General features: G+C 47.0%; 1 protein-coding gene across 3 annotated transcripts in view; it reads left to right on the top strand.

The window, feature by feature from the left end:
- Window positions 1-21,682, top strand: part of LOC119437297 (uncharacterized) — a 296,143-nt gene that overhangs the window by 139,661 nt on the left and 134,800 nt on the right. For all 3 annotated transcript variants that reach the window (XM_049660417.1, XM_037704354.2, XM_049660416.1), the window contains exons 5-6: window positions 8,115-8,453; window positions 21,295-21,380. In XM_049660417.1, coding sequence (XP_049516374.1) covers window positions 8,115-8,453; window positions 21,295-21,380 — 425 coding nt within the window. The remainder of the gene's footprint in view (window positions 1-8,114; window positions 8,454-21,294; window positions 21,381-21,682) is intronic.

Raw genomic sequence — 21,682 nt, 5'->3', positions numbered from 1 at the left:
GTGAGTCCCTCGCTCCCAACCTCAACGAGGAAGCCCACCGCGTCGCGCGAGGTCTCATTTACCGCGCTCGCGAAGAAGCTTCCCCCGAAGGAACGGGAGGGGAGACCTGGAAGGAGAAGGACAGAATGTTCAGATTCTGCGACGTCACCCGCTTCTACCAAAAGTCGAGGTGCATATTCCCACCTCCTAGCTCCAAATTACACAGATCTCAGGCGGTTGACTGGAGGCGACTTTAAACTAGAACCTTCCCCAACCCGGTGCACCTATATCGGATCTACCCCGAACTATACCCAGATGAATTGTGCAAATTATGTAGGACAGAACACGCCACCCTAGAACACATTCTATGGGATTTCGCACATGTTCAGGATGAATATTCAGTCTCCCCAGAACAGCTTGGGGCGCGGTGGAAAGCCGCGCTGATCAGCTCAGATCTGCAAGATCAACTATGGGCCATCCAGTGAGCTCAAGAGGCGGCCGGGAGACAGGGTCTCTCTACCGCCCCTGGCGCGGCCTAGGCCCAGGCCTCAATCCGCTGGTCTAAATAAAGTTGTTTTACTCACTCACTCACTCAAGAATTGCAAGGTTTGCGAGACGCGGGATTATCCGGCCTTCTACATCTTCGTTTGCGTCGCCTATTACTATAGTTCCCAAAGACGACGGGACATTTAGAATGTGTACTGACTACAGGCTCGTGAACCGTCAGACGGATTTATTTCTCTAACCAATGCCAAGCATCGATGACATAATCGGCGAAACAGGAGGCTGTTCCTGGTTTTCCTGCATCGATCTTTGCAAGGGATACTGGGAAGTTCCACTCCATGAAGAGTTCAAGCCCTTCACAGCTTTTGTCACTCTTTTCAATGTCTTCGAATATAACAGGCTACCGTTCGGGTGGTAGAATTCTGGGGCATGGTTCCAAAGACTGATCAACGACGTGCTTCATGATTTCACAGGTAATTTCTGGAACGTACACGTGGATGGCACCATTGTTTTCTCGAAAACACGTCAATACCACTGCTCACACTTGTCCAAGGTGTTAAATGCACTAAGCGAAGCCGGACTGAAGATCAACATGAAGAAAAGCGAATTCTTCAAGAATTCTGGGGTTTCATAGGGAGATTCTTCGACGGGCATACAAAGAGCATAAAATAACAATCTGTTAAACGCATATCTCAGATGCACTAAGCGAAGCCGGACTGGAGATCAACATGAACAAAAGCGAATTCTTCAATAATTCTGGGGTTTTCTTAGGAAGATTCTTCGACGGACATACAAAGAGCACAAAAGAAGAATCTGTTAAACGCATATCTCAGCTGACAAAACCATATTATGTAGACTCGCTCCGCGTGTGCTTGGGCCTGGCAGGACCTTTCAGAGCGTTTATGAAGGACTAAGCTTTAAAGACGAAGTCCCTTACATTGCTAACGCAAAAGGATACTCCATTTGTGCGGACGCAGGAGTGTGAGAAAACATATCAGGAACTCGTCAGAATAATATCATCTGACCCAGTACTCACTATTCCAGATTTCAGAAAACCGTTTGAACTAAACACTGACGCATCACATTACCGGGAAGGCGCGGTACTATACCAAAGGGACGAGAACGAGCTCGCCAAACGACGACTTAAAGCGATTGGCTACTACTCATACATATTGAACAAGGCAGAGATCAACTGCCCGGCTACAGAAAAAGAGGCCCTAGCTGTAGTCATGGCACTTAGGTACTTCAGAACGTACCATGAAGGAAGACATTTCAAATTATTCACTGACGTTCCTTCACTTATATACTAAGCCTTTCTGAACCAAAAGGGAGACTGACAAGGTGGGCCAGCGAAATACAGCAATTCGCTTTCGACGTGGCTCACAGGCCCGGAGAGAAGCTGCCTAACGTCGACGCAATGTCAAGGCTACTGATACCTACGCATGTCGAGAGGTGTGTGAACCAACTTCTTTGGGACGGCACGGAAGATTGGTAGACTGCACATTCCTAACACGAGCGTCGCAAAAGCCTTGCAGCTTTACCACGACTCCCCAGATTCTGGTGGCCACGAGGGCTTCTGGAGGACATACTGGAAAACCAAGAAAAGATTCTTCTTGAGCACAATGAAGCAGGATATATCCGAATATATCAGAACCTGTCACCAATGTCAAATCAGCAAAGCAAAATTGAAGCCTCGCGGGAGTACAATGATCCTAACAAAGTATTCAAGCAAGCCTTTTCAAACTCTGCACCTTTATTTCGCGGAGCTCAAGAAAAAAGGGGAGGGAGTGAGAACTACGCAAGCATTTCTTTTGGCTATCGACGAATACACGAGAATGGTTGCGTGTAGGGCAGGAAAAGAAAATGCTAACAGCGTCATATCGCTGCTCAGTCGTGAAATGTTCAAAAATGTCAAAGTGATTGTGGCTGGCAATGGCCCTGCTTTCAGAAGCTAGCGTTTGAAACAATGGACGGAACAACGAAATATACAACTTCATTTTGCTGCACCCTATCCTTCTGCACCCTATCCTTCTGCACCCTATCTGAAGCCAACTGGTTGGTCGAGAGAGTGATAAAAGATATCGAGCTGTTCATCGCACGCTATCCGGAATTCCAACGTGGTTGGAAGTGTGCTCTTCAAGCGGCTGTTAATCACCATAACCACTCTCTTACAAGTGCTTTGGGATGCAGTCCATATTTCGCTTACCTTGGGAAATTGAAGTGGCCTCCAGCTGATCACCTCCTTGGTCTTACAAATGTGTTAACCCTCCAAGAACGCAAGAAATCGGTAGAAGAGAACGAGAAATTTAAGGTCGCCATGAAGCGTCACTGCGACCGTGCTCACATCCACAAAGGTACCTGACATCAAAGTAGGAGATTTTATTCTTGTTCGAAGAGATTTCCAAGGCTCGAAAGCTCCTTTCACGGGCCCCTATATTGTGCTGAAGACAGCCAGCCAACAAGGAGTCCTGAAATCAATTTGGTATAGTGGACCACAAAACGGTACTGAGATGGCATCGGTCGGCAAAATGGCGCCTTATCAACCCAGGAGGGTTGACGATCAAGGAGGGGCCTGTGTAACGATCATAAAAGGAGGAACACGGACATCGTGAACGAGAAGAAAGGACCGGGGCAGAGAAGACTTAGTATCATTCTCTATGACTGTTAGTGATGGCATAATAAACGGAACTTTACAATAGATGCTTTTGTTTTGCCTATTTCCTATTGCAGCCACTCTCAGTCTTTCTTACTCAATTTCTATGCTTCAAAAACACGCACCAAGCCAGCTAAAACATATAACCGTAGAGGGATAAAGGAAGTAAACTGATGTTATCGGGTCCGCTTGCGGAACGTATGTTTCCAGGGTTGTTGTTTCCAAACATATATGTTTGTTTGCGGAACGTATGTTTCCAGGGTTGGCAAAGCAGGAGCGAAGCAATGACGGGAGCCAAGGGCGGAGAGAGAGAGAAACGTTTATTCTTGAAACAGTGTCCCGAGCGAGGCCCGGTATCACCCTGAGGTGGGAAGGTTCCTTAGTCCAGGAAACCTCTGGCTTCGGCTGCCCTCTTGGTCCTGGCGACGAGTTGTCGTTGGTCTTCCAGGTCCCCGAGGGCGAGCTTGGCCTCCCACGTTTCGCATAGGTGGTCTTCGTTTGCTTGTGGTGCTCGGTTAGCGTCCATTTCCGGCTGCATTTCGCTGTATTCATGCCACGGGCATTCCAAGAGCACGTGTACCAGGGTGTCGGGAACGTTGCACAGTGGGCAGAGGTAGATGTGGAGCGTCGGGTAGAGGCGGTGCATTATAGTTCCGTGAGTGTAAGTATTACTTTGTAGGCGTCTGAGGACCACGCTTTCTTCTTTGCAGAGGTTTGGGTGCGGTGGAGGGTACACGCGGTGCTCGAGCGTGTAGTGTTGCAATATCGCCGAATAGTTGTTGGGTACGGCTTCCACCTCTTCTGCCGCGGGTCGGAAGGCGTGTGGGCCGAGGGGAGCCCGGCTGACGTGCTCGCGGGCAGCGGTGTAGGCCGCTTCGTTCCCCTCTACTCCCTCGTGTCCGGGTACCCACGTTACGCAGGGGTACGGGAGTGGAGTGCTACGTCTTTTTAGTACCTTGAGTGCATCAGCCGAGATGCGTCCCCTCGAGAAATTTCTGCAGGCGGCCTGAGAGTCGGTGAAAATGACTGTTGCGTCTGTGCATGTGGTGGTGGCGAGAGCGACTGTCGCTTCTTCCGCCGTTTCCGAGTTGTGTGCCTTGACGGTTGCCGATGCCAACTCGCGGCCTCGGGAGTCTACGACGCTGAGAGCACATACTTTACTGCTAGTTGGCATGCGAGAAGGTGCATCTCCGCAGAGCTTCTTTTGTATTTCTCGGAGGAAATGTTGTTCTTATCCGTCGTGCTGTAGATAAGTCTGTGGAGATGTTGCTTCTGTTCCGCTTTGGTAGGTTCCGTGGCTAGGAGTGCGCGTAGGAGGTGCCAGGTCCTTTTGGTACTCAGAGTGCCCTGTAGCTTGTCACAGAAAGCGTGCCAGTTCTGCCTTGCGACTTGGTCTGCATATTCTTGAGCCTGCTTGGTAAGGAGAGTGACGCGTGTCTTTAGCTTTCTGTTAAGCTTTTGTCGCTTCCATCTATTGAGGAGGGCACTTCTGGCTTCCCAGAGGTGGAGGAGTGGCGCGTCGACCGCGGGCGTATCGGCATCGAGTTGTAGGACCTTGGTGTGGCGTTCTGCTATATCAAGCACATTTTTGAGCTGCTCGTCAATGTCGGTTATAGTTGCTCCGGAATCTAGGTTGTCCCTAAAGGATTTCCATTCAGTACGTCGTGGAATTCCGGTCTTGGTCTGTCTACGTGTGTCTGCTACATCTAATTGGAGGATACGGTGATCGCTGCCTAGGGTTTCCGGAAGTCGACTCCACTCTGCCCAGGTGACGTCCGCCGTAAAGGTAAGATCGGGGTTTGTGTCTCCTGGAGACGCTGTTTCCAATTCTCGTGGTCTGGAGGGAATCAATCCAGAGGGTGAGTTTGTGTTGTCGGGCGGCATCGTGCACCCTAGCACCCTTCGTCGTGATGGTATGATAGCGCCATGCCATGTGCGAGGCGTTCAAGTCCCTCACTATTACGACTTGGTGGCCATTTGTGGACTTCTTGATTTTTCGTACAAAGTGATCGAAGTCCGGTAACTGGTCCCCAAGGGGGCTGTACACGCTGGCCACGAGTAGGCTTTTCGCGTCTTTCGTTCCGGTAAAACCTCGATTAGGGTGTGTTCTGTCTGGGTTTCTCTATGTCGTGTTCTTGTGCTATGAGAGTTTTCTTGGCCAGTATGGCAGTGCGTTGGGTTTGTGCATAAGTGGTGTATCCTTGCAGTCGGACATTCTGCGTGTTGGTTTTCTGTAGTGCTATGACGTCGGGTTGATTTAGCTTGAATTCTTGCAGGCTGGCGTGTCGAGAGCGGTACGATCAACAGTTCCATTGCCATATGCGTATAGTTGATGCTGGTTCTTCGCCTTGTGGTTAGAGGTCGCCATTGTCGATGGATTCGAATTCGTGTCGGCGATCACGAGTGGGTGAGATGGAGCGAGAGTCGCTGTGGCTGTTCTCCCGCGCTTTCTTCCGAGTAGCGTGGCGCGAATTGTCGAGCTGTGCATTGGTGACGTAGTTTTTCTTTACACGCACGATAAAATTGTTGAGCTCAGGTGCGATCCCATCGATCTCGGCGTTTAGCGTGGCGATCTAGTTTACGAAGGTTGCGGCTGTTTTTACAGCGAAGTTGTCAAGGGCTCACTCTTCGATCGTCGCGTCCGCCAATAGAAAACAAAACCTCTCATTGGCCGTATGCTGTATGTGCGAGTGAAAGCGCGCGAGGGCGAGGGACGCGCGCTTTGACGGGGAGCGAACGCGCGGCGGAGAGCAAACGCGACTTCCCAGTGGAAGGGGAGCGGTGGGCGAGGAGGGCATCGAGGCACACTATAGACTGTGCGTGTGCGTGCCCACTCTCCCACTTCGGTTCATACGCGCAGCCCTGCCGGCCTCTGCCGGCCTCTGCCGCCTTTGCCGCCGAGTCTCTCTGGGCTCTCGCCCGCCTGGAGCTCCCTAAACAGTGTCGACAACGGTGTTTAGCTGTTCCGCCCCCTTGTCAGCGTTTTGACAAAGGTGTGCATTCACAGAAACAACGCGCACAACTGTTGTCGACGGCGGCGGCGGTGGTTTGCCCACGTTCGCACCGAACGCGCGCGGCGTTCGTGACGTGTTTATGAAGAACGTGCCAATCTCTGCAGTACACCCTATGGCGGTGTACCGTAGCGACCATAAGGCCATGGTCCCTGTGGTCACTAAATAAATGAAAACCACCGGATCATATATATTTGTCATTCTTTAATAGTTCAAATAACCAATTACACCATCACATCTTAATAGTCATAATTGGAAATACATAATTCCCAGCATAGTACAGCTTCGCTGGTGTTCCATCTTCACCCCAGTGGAAGGGATGACAGTTTTTCGACTGCTGATTGGACGATTTTTTTCCATCGTGGCGTGAATGTTGTTCATAAAGGCTTCTTGAAATATCAGGCACCTTGCATCTACTATGGCTTCGACATCTGCCTTGGTCAGCGTCGTTCCCGACTGTCTGTTTGTTTTCTAGCTCGTGGCATTTTTGATGCAGCTTGTCTGTGAGTTCTTGCTGTTCCTTGCATTTTTGGAGCAGTTTGTCGGTGAGCTCTTGCTGTCTCTGTTGACTGCGGAGTAGTTTGTCAATGAGGTTTTGCTGGCTTTGCAATTGGCTGGGCTGATTCTGCATTTTGCTCTGCTGGTTCCGCTGTTTGTTTTCGAGGACCCGTATGGCTGTGGCTTCGGTCGACGAGGATTCCAAGCTGCTCGTACCAATCGAGGCGCTCTAGCCACTTGCCATGTCGGCGTAGCTCGCGCGCTTGACCGAGTGGGAGCACGAGCGAGAGCGGGAGTGCGAGGCATTTCGCAGTATAGACTTGGACCTGCTGCGCCTTGGGAAGCTGCCTGCACTGATACTGCTCGAGCTGGTGGCCGAGGTGCCCAGCTCCGGGAACTCTTCACCGCTGGAGCTCCAGCGGTTGTCTCTTTCTTGTAGCCTGTTGAAGCGCTGTTGCCGTATATTGCAGGGTTGTGGGTTTGGCTTCAGTCTCGTCTTGCACTCGGTACTTGCAGTTTCGTGCCCTTCTCCACAGAGCTTGCAGGTTGGTTTGCAATCGTGGTTTTGTGGTTGTGCGGTCATTTGTGGTTGTCCAGGTGAGGTGCATTTGCTTCCTCCTCTTTCTGGTTCTCTGACATTTCGCTTGCATCAGCAGCCGCTCGGCTCATCGTAGTGTCCGTTTGCATTGCATTTTCTTCCCCTTCTTTATGGTTCTCTGACATTTCGCTTGCTGCAGCTGCCTCTCGGCTCATCGTGAGGGCTCTTCGCCGCGGCATGGGCGTGCGCCGCGACGGCGTTTCCTCCGATGGGATTGCGGGAGCTACTTTGGCGTTCGGCTTAACCGGGCTGGTGTGCGGTCGCTTGATATCTTGAAATACGGTGCACTTAACCGAAATCGGCTATTGTCCGGCGATTTCTCTCGTCTTGCCGGTTGCACCGGTGCACAACTTGGATTCATCACTGGCCTTGTTCCGGGGTGGGAAGCACGAAAAGCGGGAGCCCATGTCAGACACGTCTGTTCTCCTCGGTCCCCTGGCAGCGAGTCTCATAAAAAACTTTACAACAAAGGAATTTTATGAAAGGTGATTAAAAATTAGTCTCAGATAATTCGTGTACTATAACTTTGGTTCTTACGCTTACCTAGCAGCAGTACTATCTGCGCACGCGCTCACTTTTATTCTCAGATTTCTATCTAGTATGCATTGTTTGCACTCTACTATAAGCCTAACCAGTCTCCAGCATGTGAAGCAATTACATGTCTTATCGCCACGTGTGGCCGTACCTTGTCATATGAGTGGTATAGGCGATCTTCCACTCGATGGGGAAAGCCAAATCCTGAGTACCTTTCCTCCAAATAGCCCACCTCGTATACGGCGCTGATGCATTCCCGTGCACATGCACTAGCCCGCTCTAAAAAAATATGTTACGGTGTGAAAAACAGCAAACTCTCTTTTTTTTCTTGTTACAGCTCCGGGAGCACCGATGAACATCGTGCGGCGGTGGTCGCCGCGTATAATACAGGATGGTGCACGACAACTATCCGTAACCATCCTCGAACCAGTGTCTTGGAACTCCAGTCCTGTCGGCTTCCGTTTGCGATGGGAAACCAATGGACAAAGCAACGAACCTGCGAGGGATTTAGATTTGCCTCTCGAGGCACCGAGACGCAAGAAAGACTTCAACGTCACCCTGTCTTTGAAGCCTGGGCGTGAATACACACTGTTTGCCAGCGCACGTGGGCTCGGGGACTTCGGGGAAGTGCTCATAGGTCCCGAGACGTCGGTGACAATGGAAACTACTCCTCTGGGTGAGTAAATGTCAAACATGTCTGTAATCATCAGCCTATATTTATGCCCACTGTAGGACAAGGCCTCTCCCATCTCCAATTACCCCTATCTTGCGCTAGCTGATTCCAACTTGTGCCTGCAAATTTCATCATCCTACCTAGTTTTCTGCCGTCCTCGAGTGCGCTTCTCTACTCTTGGTGCCCATTCTGTAACTGTAATTTTCCACCGTTTCTCCATCCTACGCATCACATGGTCTGCCCAGCTCCATTTTTTTCTCTTAATGTCCATTAGCATATCGACTATCCCAGTTTGCTCTCTGATTCACACCGCTCTCTTCCTGTCTCTTAACATTAGGCCTAACATTTTCCATTCCATCGCTATTTGTGCGGTTCTTAACTTGTTCCCGAGCCCTTTTGTTAACCTCAAAGTTTCTGCCCCATATGTTAGCACCGGTAGAATGCAATGATTGTACTTTTCTTTTCAACGACAGTGGTAACCTTCCAGTCAGGATTTCGCAATGGCTGCCGTTTGCATTCCAACCCAATTTTATCCTGTAAATTTCCCTCTCATAATCAGGATCCCGTGTCAGTAATTTACCTAGAAAAACACACTTCTTTACAGACCTAGAGACTCACTGGTGATCCCGAATTCTTGTTCCCTTGCCAGGCTATTGAACATTATTTTGTCTTCTGCATATTAATCTTCAATGCGTGTAATACAGGACCGTAAATTGCCTAATATGACATCACGTAGGGCACTACAGTTTGAGTAAATCAAGACTTTACTTGGAGAACAAATTGCAACGCACACATGCATCTGTCACGTAACTACTACTCTGAACGACGAGACACTTGTGCTGAGAACTTAATTTTGCACGCATGTCACATACTTTATGGCTTCAGCATAATAAATTTATAGCTTCTGTGTATGACACCTGTCTCTACTGAATTTTTTTTTTCAATATATGACAGGTTGCTGGTGTGAACTCCTTTTTTAACGACATCTAAGAATCTCAGGGACAACTTATACCTTTGTTAGGGTTACTCCTCCCATACGTTTTTTTTCATCCACTGATATTGCAAACTATCCCTGCGGAATTATTGCAGCTCATAGTTAAAACTATGCTACAACACTGACTGGCATAACGGGACGCCATGCTCAGCCTGACCATGACCTGCGCATACAGCTCGTTTCGCATGTCCGCAATGTCATGCCGTGGCTTATAAGAGGCTTTCATAAAAGAAACAAATGAAGTTCGAAGGTCGTTGCACAAATTAAAACACGTATTTTCACAATTAGACGGGTTTCGTGCTTGTGGTTCAGCAGTCATTCACCAGTTATTCTCACCATATTGCGTTTGCGCGGTGCATTACACATTCCTCCCGAATGTCCTTTTCACTGAGTGCATGACCTTTTATTAGACCCAGCATCTTTTTTAGCGCCAGGTAACAGAACCTTGAGCGAAAAGGTATGGCTGTGTATAAAGGTACGTCTGACGTATCCCTTCAATTTTTAAACATGATCGCATTCTTGATGTAGTAAGACCAGCTTTCTTTACGGCTATCTAGGTATTCCACAAAAAATATGGGCTGATCCCGGATTTAGGGCGGGCTAATGAGTTCGTTGATCCCAAGGTAGCCCAGTTTATAATTGTGGGTCGTTGGCGTGATTATGTGCCACTGGGCTTCTGCTTCTGCTGCCATTGTTCAATGAAGCTTTTTGCCGCCAAATGCGTCACTTTGTACAGCCACCCAAATCTCTAACTAGCGTGCGCGAGCGGCGACTTTCTGTGCGCCAGCGCCTTAAATTAGGAACAAACTTACAAATGACTATGCTATCTTCACGAGCTTTGTGAGCATAGTCAGAGCTATCTTCACGAGCTTTGTGAGCATAGGCAGACAGCATAGTCATTTGTAAGTTTGTTCCTAATTTATGGTGCTTGCGCACAGAAAATCGCCGCTCGCGCTCGCTAATTAAAGATTTGGAAGCTGTACGTATGTGCCACTGGGTATTCGAGGACTTCCCGCCGGTCCCACCAGAAGGCGCAGCGTGCACAGACGGAAGTACGCTAGAGGACCCCGGCTGCAGTACACGCCTCATAAAGGACGCGTTTCGGTTATTGATGCAGTTGCATAGTCATCGAAGATGAGTTCTGTCAGATTGTTTTTTTTTTTTTTACCGGGACGTCAGACGGATCCGGCAAATGTTTATGAACCTGTGCCTGATTTAAATCGCGGCATGTTTTACGTTACTATACGGCTGGAATAAACAAGCTGAACAGCTAAATACGCGCTTCCTTCACGTCAACGAGTACACTGTGTATGTTTCAGTGTAGCACGCCTGAGGAATCGTGGTCGGTGCAGATCGGCATGGTCATCACTGCCGCAGCAACTGCCGCATACGCTTCAGCAGTGTTGATGCGCGCTTTCAGAGAAATAAAAACGCATTCCGTTCGGTTCCTTCCGACGCGATATTATGACAACGTGTGCTTCTCGCAAATGGACCATTGATGAAGTTGCGCTCCACTATCTATCCGCTTACGGAATAGTAAAATGCGTTCGTGCTGCAGCTGTTCGCCTGTTTCGCACTTAGGAAATGTGCGATCCGCAAATTAACAGAAACGTAAACTAACTCCAAGCAGCCAAGCGAACTCTTCACGGAACAGTTAGCTCCGTTGACATCACGTCAAACTTCTAGTCGCCTTTAGATTTCGTTCGCGAACAGGCGCGAGTGAGCCTTAATGTACCGTTTGATTTGTCTCTCACAAGCAGTTTCTTCTTGACGTTTCTTTGGGAGAATGCTTTAACTATATGCACTGCTTTGTAAACCACTACTGAAAACTTGGCAATTGCTAGCACGTGTATTGGGGGCGAGGACTTACGGAGTCGCCATCTGAAGGAAGAGCCTCGCTTGCGTGGTATGAGGGATAACGCGGCGCGCTCCTCATAGGTTTGGCTGTCGGCGCTCAATAAGAACACCACGCCGGAGCCCTCCTGGACATTTCTGTAAGTATTCTCCAAACAAGGGATCTTTCTTACTGTCAAAATAATCATCTTGGGCAAACAGAGAGCGCAGAATATTTTTTACGGGCGCCATCTCTTTACCGAATACGTACCGTGAACGCCCATTGCGCGTGGTCGCCGCGATGCAGTCCCCCGAACCAGCTTCTTGCTGGTAATGTAGGCAATCGCTGAGAGCTGACTATGTGAAATGTGTCCTTATAGTGTGCTGTCTGTATAACCAAATAGTGCATAACAGAATGAAGCCTCAATGCTGTGATCGAACGGTTTCGCCGCGATCGACAACGCGTCTGCATGCATCTCCACACAAGATGTTTCGCTTTCTCCGCGAGCGCGTTTTCACACCGTGCCGGCAACTTTAGGCCGCAGCATATCAACATTTGACAGTACACAAGCAACCATTGTGGCGTGGACGCTATCAGAGCTGTTCAAAAATGATTTCGTTATAATTATAGGGACTTCGACGCCTACGGCGACTTGTGATGTCCCATCGCAACGATTCAATCATTGTTTTTTTTTTCGAAATTCTTGGACGTTTGTATCGGGAAGCGTTGCGCGTACAAACGGACAAACACAGGAAAAAGACGTGAACGGATAGAGCGCAAACTTTCAACTGTTGTTGAAAGTTTGCGCTCTATCCGTTCACGTCTTTTTCCTGTGTTTGTCCGTTTGTACGCGCAACGCTTCCCGATACAGCTATGCACCAACTCGCCCAGCAAGAAGTTCTTCTAAATCTTGGACGTTTCAATATTGTTATTTCTCAAGTTGCGTCGCACTGTATGGTTATCGGTCTTCTCCTTGAGCAATTTCCCGCTGCATCTTTTTGTTGATCCAGTACATTCATCGTTCGGTGCTAACACAAACATGAGCATATGCCATGCCTTTCTTGAGTGTGCTTCTTACCGTTTCCTTTCCATACTGGGGAACTTCCCAGTATCTAGCATCAACAAGTTCATATACCAAAGCTTCATGACATTAGCCGGGCAGCGCACGCAGGCGGGCGTCTCAGTGCGCGCTTTCTGCTAGTCACCGAACATCGCAGCCCCAATGCCGTAGCAGAAATCTTCCTCGCGGCAGTGTTTGCTACACACATGAGTTGTAGCCAATAGCTGCTTGTCGGTTCTAAGTTTCGCAATCCAAGTTACGCTCAGCTTCTTGGCCTGCGGTTACGTGTGAAGGCTGACACCGGGCTCCGTTGCATACGCGTCCGACACTGTGGTATACCGAGCAATGTCCTACCATGTCGGACGCCTTCAAAGGCAGCTACTACCTATTATAGTGCTTTCAAGTGTTATCATGCAGAGTCCCGAAGCGGGAAAACAGCCCAACTTAATCAGAACAATAGTGCAGGTGGGACTAAACTGTCGTTTTCAGCTCGCTTCAGCGCTGCCGAAGCAGACGACGCGGTCGCTGTGTCCACGTGATTCCTCATACCACGTCACGCCGGCGGTGGCACCAGCTTTTCCAGTGGTGGAGCTCGCCCACAATACGTATCGTCGCCATGCAGTGCCATTCATTTGTTGTCACACCACCATAGTGTTGCTGTCGGGGTCTTTCAATCACCGTCATTCCAGCTTTGTGATCTGACTCTCGTCATGCCACCCTCTTCCTTCCACTGTCGTCACGCTGTCGTTTTATCATTGTCATCACTTCAGTAACATCGTCCCATCGTCGTCATACTGCCTTTGTCATTCCGTCGACGGGAATTTCACTTCGTCATTCTATTGTAATTATACTGTTGTCATTCAATCCTAATTATGGAGCCCTTGTCAGGCCGTCATCGTCAGTCGTATCATGCCTCCATTGTCACACCGTCGTCGCGATGCCTCGTTGTCGTGCCATCATCGTCCCTACAGCTACGTCATCCGACTCTCGTCACGCCGTGGTCGTCAAGCCATCGTCTTTATACATATTTCGCGATACAGTCATTATCACGTCATTCTATCATACACTGGCCGTTATCCCATTGTCCTCATTACTTTGTCTTGCCATCGTGGTCATACAGTCGTCATACAGTCGCCGAAACCCCATCGTCGTTATCTAATTGTCCTCATGTCGTCGACCTCACATTGTCGTCTTATACCATCATTATAATTTAGGAATCGACATACCACTGCCGTCATGCCGTCGTCGGTATATGCCTTTGTCGTTCCATCTATATAATTTCTTGTTCCTCAGTCCATCGTCACGGTGTCAGCGTCGTACAGTCGTGTCATGCCTGCATTTTCCTGGGCGACCTCGGCAAGCGAGTTCCTTAGCAAAGTGGGGCGATATCAGAGTATGTAGCATATAGCAGATTCAACGAGTCTCAGAAAACCACTAGACGCGTTAAATAAACGGGACTTCAGGATTATGGCCTGTCGCTAGATTGCTCCATTGCTATTCACATTGCCATCGACAGTCATTTGGAGATGAGTTCTGTCGTAATTTGTTTACCTGTGCTAGCACACGTAAAAACAGTGCAATAAACTTACACACGTCCCAACTGTCAAATATGTATGGCCGTCAAGTGGTAGTCAGGGCACAGTGCTTGCTGCCGCCTTGCCATTGTGACATGTAAATTAAGAAAAATGTTTGTGTCATGTCAGGCGTACTGCAACGGAGCAAAAAAAAAAGAAAATTAGAGGACGTGGTACCAAATCTGGGTACCCCAGCGTAGCAATCGGAGATTCTACCAAAACGCCAACAGGGAGCAAGCGGAATCCTGTCTGTACTTACAGGATTAACCATAGACTCGAAATTGTTGCGGTTCCTGCCTCTGTCGAATGATTTTCCCTATTTTCAGCGTTTACGACAGCAAATTCTTGGGCACTTTACGGACATTTTGCTCTAACAATTTATTTATAACGTCTCTAACACCTAAAACCGCTTCTAAACACCCATTTCGTTAGAAAAGCAAGTCCTCAGTCTTTCTGGCACTGCTTGCCATGGAAGTGAGATACTGCACGTAGATCCTGCCTTTTGTTTGGAATTGCACCTAGCTCATCTGATGACGCACGGAATGCGCGTATGATGGACCGCTCTCTACATATTTCAAGCACTGCACTTTAGGAGTATCGTCAAGCTTTGCGGGATGTGGTTTTGCGCGATAGCTTTCTCCTTATGGATCCTCTGTCTCTTTTCTTCGTCTAATTTTTTTATTCGTTTCCGAGTGCGCCGATCTTTCACAAGAAATAAGTGCCTGGAGGGCTGGACTTAGCTTCGTAAAGGTATGCCGGCAGTTCTTTCGCGCGATGACCAGAATAGCAATCCTATTTATTTATCAAACAATACACTGTAAGTTCCGCTGGATAAAAGCCGTGAAAATGGCTTGACAGGACCCGCGATCATAGTCCTCTAATGAATCTGGTGCCCACTGCACCACAGGGGTAAAGTATAAACCGCATGCAAGCGATCTTACGCACGACAGCGACAACCGACGCGATGGAGATGGCTGTCGCTTCGCTGGTCGCCTACAAGTCGTACCGCATGCGAGCGACGACTTTGAGCGACGCCTCGTCGCTGTTGCCGGTATGAGGGCGGTAAATACGCGCCAAACTGGCGTGATGCGTGCTTTATTAATTTAGGTTGATGCGTTTTACTGTAAATAACAGCATAAATATTTCTGAAGATCGTGCACTAGGTTATTATCTTTGCACGTATCAAAATTTAGTCGTTTGCTCGTTCCGTGCGACAATCGGTAGTACTTGACGGCTGTACATGCTGTTCCGGCTTCGCGCTATTGGCTAGTCGCTCAAAGCACTTCCGGGAGACGAGCAACGAATTCTAGATCTCCAGAACTGAGTGATCGAGCGACAAGAACGAGCGATTTGTTCGCTTGACGGCCTGTTTCGTCATTCTACGCCGTCGCTCGTCGCCTTCGCGCACAAATAGCTGTCATGAGGTTTGGGCTTAAAACCAGGATGAGTGGGATATTACATAGTACACATCAGAAGCTGGGTGATAAGCAAGGTCCGTCTGAGCCTACGCCTATATATCCAGTGTTCACACATAAGAAGCACTGATAAGACATATTAATTTTTTGGTACAGGGTGAGTCCTTTAAATTTAATTTATTCGGTTCAACAAACAAAGAAAGGGGGGAGGGAGTTAAATGCTTGGTTTTCCGTATTTATTCTAAAGCGGGCAGTCGGGAGGCCTAACTTTCTGCACGACCAAAGAACGCCATTTTCACGCATCCTGAATCATCCCAGTAAAAAAAGAAAACAGGAAATTTGGGTCTGTCTTATATTGGGACCTCCTGTAGTCTAACGTTCTGTTGTCTGACGTTGTGTCGTGGGACGTCTGTTGTATGACGTCTGTAGTTTGACATATCGTAGTATGATGTCGTGTACTTTTGATCAATATTTATTTGAAACGGTGACAGAAAGCTCTTAAGGAATATCTAAATTTGTTAGTGCAAAAGAAGCAAAAAGTGAGAAAAAGAAATATCGCAGGCGGGCTTTGCACTTGCGACCTAACGCTTGTGAACCCAGTATTTTACCACTGCGCCACGCAGTCCGTGGTTGTGCTCGTACATTTTGACCATGTCAACAGTAGAAATTTTTGTCTACGCTGGTGTTTACATTTGTACGTTGATAGTCAAGGTGCGCTTTCACTCCGCCACGTGAACTGTCGCCTCTTTAGAAGAGCAAAAGTGTTGTTACTATTGACAAGTACTCAGTGAAATGCTAGAACATTTATTTGGATTACGATATCTTTGCCAGTTAAGGAATTCAGAAACAGACAACGGCGACCATCGACGCTCTAAGGGTTCCTACTTCTAATCTCGATAGCAGTCTCTCCCTCTTTAGGATTTCTAGCGCGCATTTAATTTGTGTGTTCAGTGCAAGATAGCTGCACAAACATTCGTGGATAGGTGTTCATTTAGACAGCGTACCTGTTTCTCACGGTAGCGCCTATGCCAGAACACTGACACCCGAGTGAGACAGATGGTCACGCAGCTTTGTGAAACAATGCGAAACTTCGTTTCCTCTTGGCAAAAGCTTATATAGTATTTCTGGGAAATTAACCAACATATCAGCATAAGAATACGTGCAAGTTCACCGGGCCTGTGAGTCGCATCTTACAAAATTAAGGAAAATGAATACGCAGACGTTGCCGCAGATGCGATGATTTCGATCAGCGGCCGATGTTGAGGCATAGGCGCCGACTACGGGAGGGAGGGGGGGGGGGGAGGGGCTCCAAGACGCCAGCCCTCTTCCCAGTTTTCCCGGGGGGGTAGAGCCTCCCCCCCCCCCCCTGCCCCTACGGTGTCATTACCGGAGTTCTGTTACCCACATATTTTGAGGATTCTTTAGCGTGGCTTCTACCTTTTCACATTTTTTGTGGCCAAAAGCTTACCGCATCATGGTTAGCGCGGACGTACACGGCTTTTATATTATACTTTTGCTTTATTTCGGCAAATCCCGACAGTCCCGAGGAGTCCCTTTGGCTATACCTAAGAGACCTTAAGGCGAAAGCCTTAGTCATGCTCATGGCTATGACTTCGACTATCATCCTTTAGTGTTTCCTTCACTTAGTAACCACGTCAGAACGCATTTCGGTGGTTTTTGAGTGTTAATCTTTTTTCGCTGAGTCATTGTCATTTCTGGTGAGTCATGGTCACGATTATGACTTCTACCATCATCCTTCAGTGTTTCTTTCACTTAGCGCCCACGTCAGAACCCATTTCAGTGGTTTTTTAATGTTAATTTTTTCTCGCTGAGTCATTGTCCTTTTTGCAGAGTCATGCTCACGACTAGGATTTTCGCAACATCATCATTTAGTGTTTCCTTCACTTAGCACCCACGTCAGAACCAATTTCAGTGATTTGTGAGTGTTAATCTTTTCTCTCTGAGTCATTGTCCTTTTTGCAAAGTCATGCTCATGACTATCACTTCTACCATCATCCTTTAGTGTTTCCTTCACTTACTACCCACGTCAGAACCCATTTCAGTCGTTTCTGAGTATTAATGTTTTTTTTTTCGCTGGGTCATTGTCATATTAGGCGGCCGTTTCATGAGCTACATGACACGCATGTCATGAAGTTGATGTCATGACCTATCATTTATGTTCGTCATACACTGTGGTCATTCTGTGCCTATTTTGGTACGTATACCAAGTTAACGATATGACTATGAGAGCACCAAGACGTAGGCGGCTAGATAGATAGATAGATAGATAGATAGATAGATAGATAGATAGATAGATAGAAACTGTCAAAGTGGCAAATGTTCGTCAAGAAATGCTTCGCCTTTAAAAGAGAGACATCCGACCGAGAAGCAATCGCGTTCCGTGCGCTGATTCTGATCGGGCTTAATTAACAGCGAATTGTCGCGCGCAGCGTACTTTCGCGCGTCGCTATTGGATGTCGAGAGGAGGCGATCGCGGAGACTTACGGCGGATTTCATGCTCGTAGCTGAAAAATGAGGTCAAATGGCCTGGTCCTAGGAAAGGCCTGTCAAAATCGCGACAGAAAAGTGCGGCCCTTACACGAGTCTATACGTTAGTTATAGTGGCCATATAAATTGTAGCAAACATTCACCTAAAATTCAAATAGCAAGCATACTGTAATGCACGGACCATCTGCCTATTTTTATGTCCGCTACTGACGGCATCTATGCAGTGATATGCAATGACCTCTATTTCTTAACTCTGCAACACTAAGGGCGCGGAAAGACAGCCCGGCAAAGAAGACAGAGCGCATGAAGTTAGCACCCATCACTGCTCGCGCTTTATCATTGCACCCACCAATGATTACCAACAAGATATGACAAGCGGGCCGCATAAGCGTCCGCCCCGCACAGTCATTCACAGCTATATGGCAGGGCTAGAGAAGACGCGTGCTCTCCTTGCAATTCGCGTTTGATTACGTGACCTACAACTAACCCGAATATTGAGCGCGTGGGAAGATAATGCCCATCCAGCCGCCAGCCTTTTCGGCTCACTGATACGTGCTTTTTCCCGCACCCATATTGTATGGGTTGTTCATTTATATGGATTTTCGATTTGATATGGAACAGCACGGTGACGAGAACAGCGAAAATGTGCCTGGAGTGTCGATATAATTGCCTTCGCCATAAAGCGAGAAATAGAAAAGGATTAGCAAAGCGTGTATGTATATATATGTATATATATATATGTATATATATATGGGTAGGTTTCGGAAAGCTGGTCGCGCCACAGCCCCCCCCCCCCCCCCCGGCAAAATGAAAACTTTCCGCGTATGTTTTAAGGAGTCGGCGATTGTTTGTGTCGTGTCATCACGGCAAAATTATGACAATTGCCCACGTCGACTTTAATACCGCTGTCGGTGCTATCCGCAATGCTGGAATCGGAAAACGCACCTCTGAATAACGCGTATGAATACTGCGCCAGTGTACACCACCAAGATATGCGCCATAACACTTGCGATAAAAATGCATTCTCGTTCCACTTACTTTCTTAACAAAACGTCGTTTTAGGCTTTGAAGCACAATAGTAACTCGAACTCCAGTGCATTTCTCCGCAAAGTTCAGGAATGAAAATCTCGAAACTGGTGTCATTCTGAGAATTCGTTCCAAGTGGATCCGCCTTGCGAACTTCCCGGCGAGAATATGTATATTGCAATATGTGTCAAAAAGTATTTAGTTAAACCCCAATTAGTGAATTCATGTTAAATTATGCATTCCAATTTTTTCTGCAAGTAAAGTCCGCCTCTTCGAGTAGACCAGTTCATGGACTAGAATTGTGCTGTCTGCAACAGGCAATTTATACACATTTAAGGAAGTGTTCGCTAAAACAGCCGGTATAGTGTGCAGCCAGTAATTTTTGTGCTATTTCATCATAACATGATTTTATAGGGATTCCCGGTGTGTTAAATGAAAGCATGACCGAAAACGCCGAAGAATACGCACGAAATTAATTTTGTATGTTCCATACCATGCTACCTTCTAACCTGACAGCTATTTCGGTCGTTGACGATGGCTGTGAGGTAGAATAACATTGGGGCCGCTCGATGGTGCACCATACCATTTTTTGCATGCATATTATCTCTATTTTTTTCTTCTAGAAATACTTATTTGTCGAAATTAGATATTATATTTGATCAAAATAACCTGTCCGAATTGAGATTGCAAAGAATTATTTTTGTTTTATCCAAATTAGCCTACGGTTATGGGTTCAATCTATGTGTGCAAACTCTGGGTTATAAAAGAAATAAATTATTGTCAATAAGAAAAATGCCCACTCACAAACATACGCACACAGACACATACACTTGAGTTAGTGTACTCATTGCTCTTGGAAAGTCAGGAACTTGCTGTCAGACGCATTATGTGTGGTGGTTACCTTTCTGCTTATTCTTACTGACCTTCTAGAAGGCTTTTATTGTTTTTAAGACTGTAGATATTATTCACCGTCATGGGAGAGTCGGGACAGTAACTGTCAATAAATCTAAAGTTCTGAGCCTCAAGAATCGCTAGAGTGGGCAGCATTTTCAGCCACCCATGACGCACACTGCCACCAGGTCCCGTTTGCCGTCGTGCTGTGTTGCGGGAGAAGACCCAGCATTTCATATTTTCACTTTATGCCAGGGCCGAGACGCCTAAGGGCTCAACGCACTTGGTTACTTCCGAAAGATTTTGTAATTGACTGGCATGTTATTGGACGGCTAGAGGAGGTACAGAGAGAAAGAGAGAAATAAATTGATGGTGTATCCTATCCTTTAAGGACCATTGCGATTCCATCATTGCGATTAGGAATTTATGTTTTGATTGGTTCGTAATTGTTGCTAACATGCTTTAGATTGTGATTGCTCTGGAAAACGACACGCACCCAGTGACAGATACCCAGTGACCCAAATTGTCGTCAAAGAGAATGATTGAAGAGCGGCACATGCTTAGCGTTACATGCACAATGACCCAAGTTGGTCCCATGGTTGCTTTTGAACTTGGTTATCTCAGAACAGCAGCCCGATGATCTACCCATTTGACCAACAACTACCCAGTGACCCAAGTTGTCGGGAAATAGGTTGTGCGAGGACATTTATGCATAGAGATATTCTGCAATCTGGGCGATGTTCGCAAAGACTGCTAATCTTAATGAAACGCTCTTTATTGGATGCTGGATATGTTCGCCCGGTCATATGGCTAGCAGGCTACTCCAGATGAAAAGTTCGGGTCTCACCGACATCAAAGGAGGCATTCACACGTAGTATACAATGATACACAAGCATACCCAAGCACATACAGTAACAAGTAACCAAAGTGTCTGGTCGAGGCCAGTGTATCTGAGAAAAGCTGAGAGCGCCTTAGTTGCACACAAAGAACCAGCAGCGCTGCTCCAACGTTCGATTCCGCCGTTGTTATGTCGAAAGTACTACCTAGAGGTACACCTGTGAGCAAAAGTATATGGACATGAGTCGCTAAAAAACTGAATTTCTTCGTAATTAACAAGCATAAACCGGAATTTACGAGAACACTGAGAAGTTCGCAATTCCAAGTTTGTACTGCAGTCCTCAATTTCATGTTACGTTCAAAGGCAGAGAAAAAAAATCGTCTTTATCGCGTAACCCCTGGTCCGTATACTTTTGCTCAGGGGTGTACATGTAATAATTCAGCAGCTTACATTTCTGTGCAATAGTTCGTGAATCAGGAGTCCCTTTAAATAAAAGAAAATACGAGAACTAAATTTTCTTGGTGTTTTTTATGTCAGTGCAGTAGTATATAATTGTCGTAATTGACTATAATAATAATAATAATAATAATAATAATAATAATAATAATAATAATAATAATAATAATAATAATAATAATAATAATACTTATTATTATTATTATTATTATTATTATTAATATAATTATTATCATTATTCCTCTCAGCTCCCGCAAACTTGTCGGCGAAGAACATTGACCCAACCAGCGCAATCATTTCATGGCAAGCTGCGAGTCCGGTGCGAAGGTTTGTGGTAAGTTCCAGTACCATGTTTTTTAAACGGAGCATTCAGAAAGCTATAATTATCGGGTGCTTCTAGTCTAGGGTGGTAACAACTTGCTGACTGGTGAAGAAACATTTTAACTGCTCGAAATGCGGACGAAGTCAGCGTATCACCTAAACTCTGGCCCAAACTTTCGAGCTCATTAGGTTAGTACCAAGGCTCCTAACAACATAAACTTAGCTTCATTCGCACATGTAACACTTCGCTACTCTTTAGAGCTTCCTCCGTGTCAGCTTGCACGCTCTTATGTCTAGCCAACTTTTATAATTGGC

Source organism: Dermacentor silvarum, chromosome 1 (assembly GCF_013339745.2).
Source record: "Dermacentor silvarum isolate Dsil-2018 chromosome 1, BIME_Dsil_1.4, whole genome shotgun sequence".
Classification (NCBI taxonomy): domain Eukaryota; kingdom Metazoa; phylum Arthropoda; class Arachnida; order Ixodida; family Ixodidae; genus Dermacentor; species Dermacentor silvarum.
The sequence above is the reverse complement of the archived record's forward strand: the minus strand, read 5'-3'. Positions and strand labels throughout refer to the sequence as shown.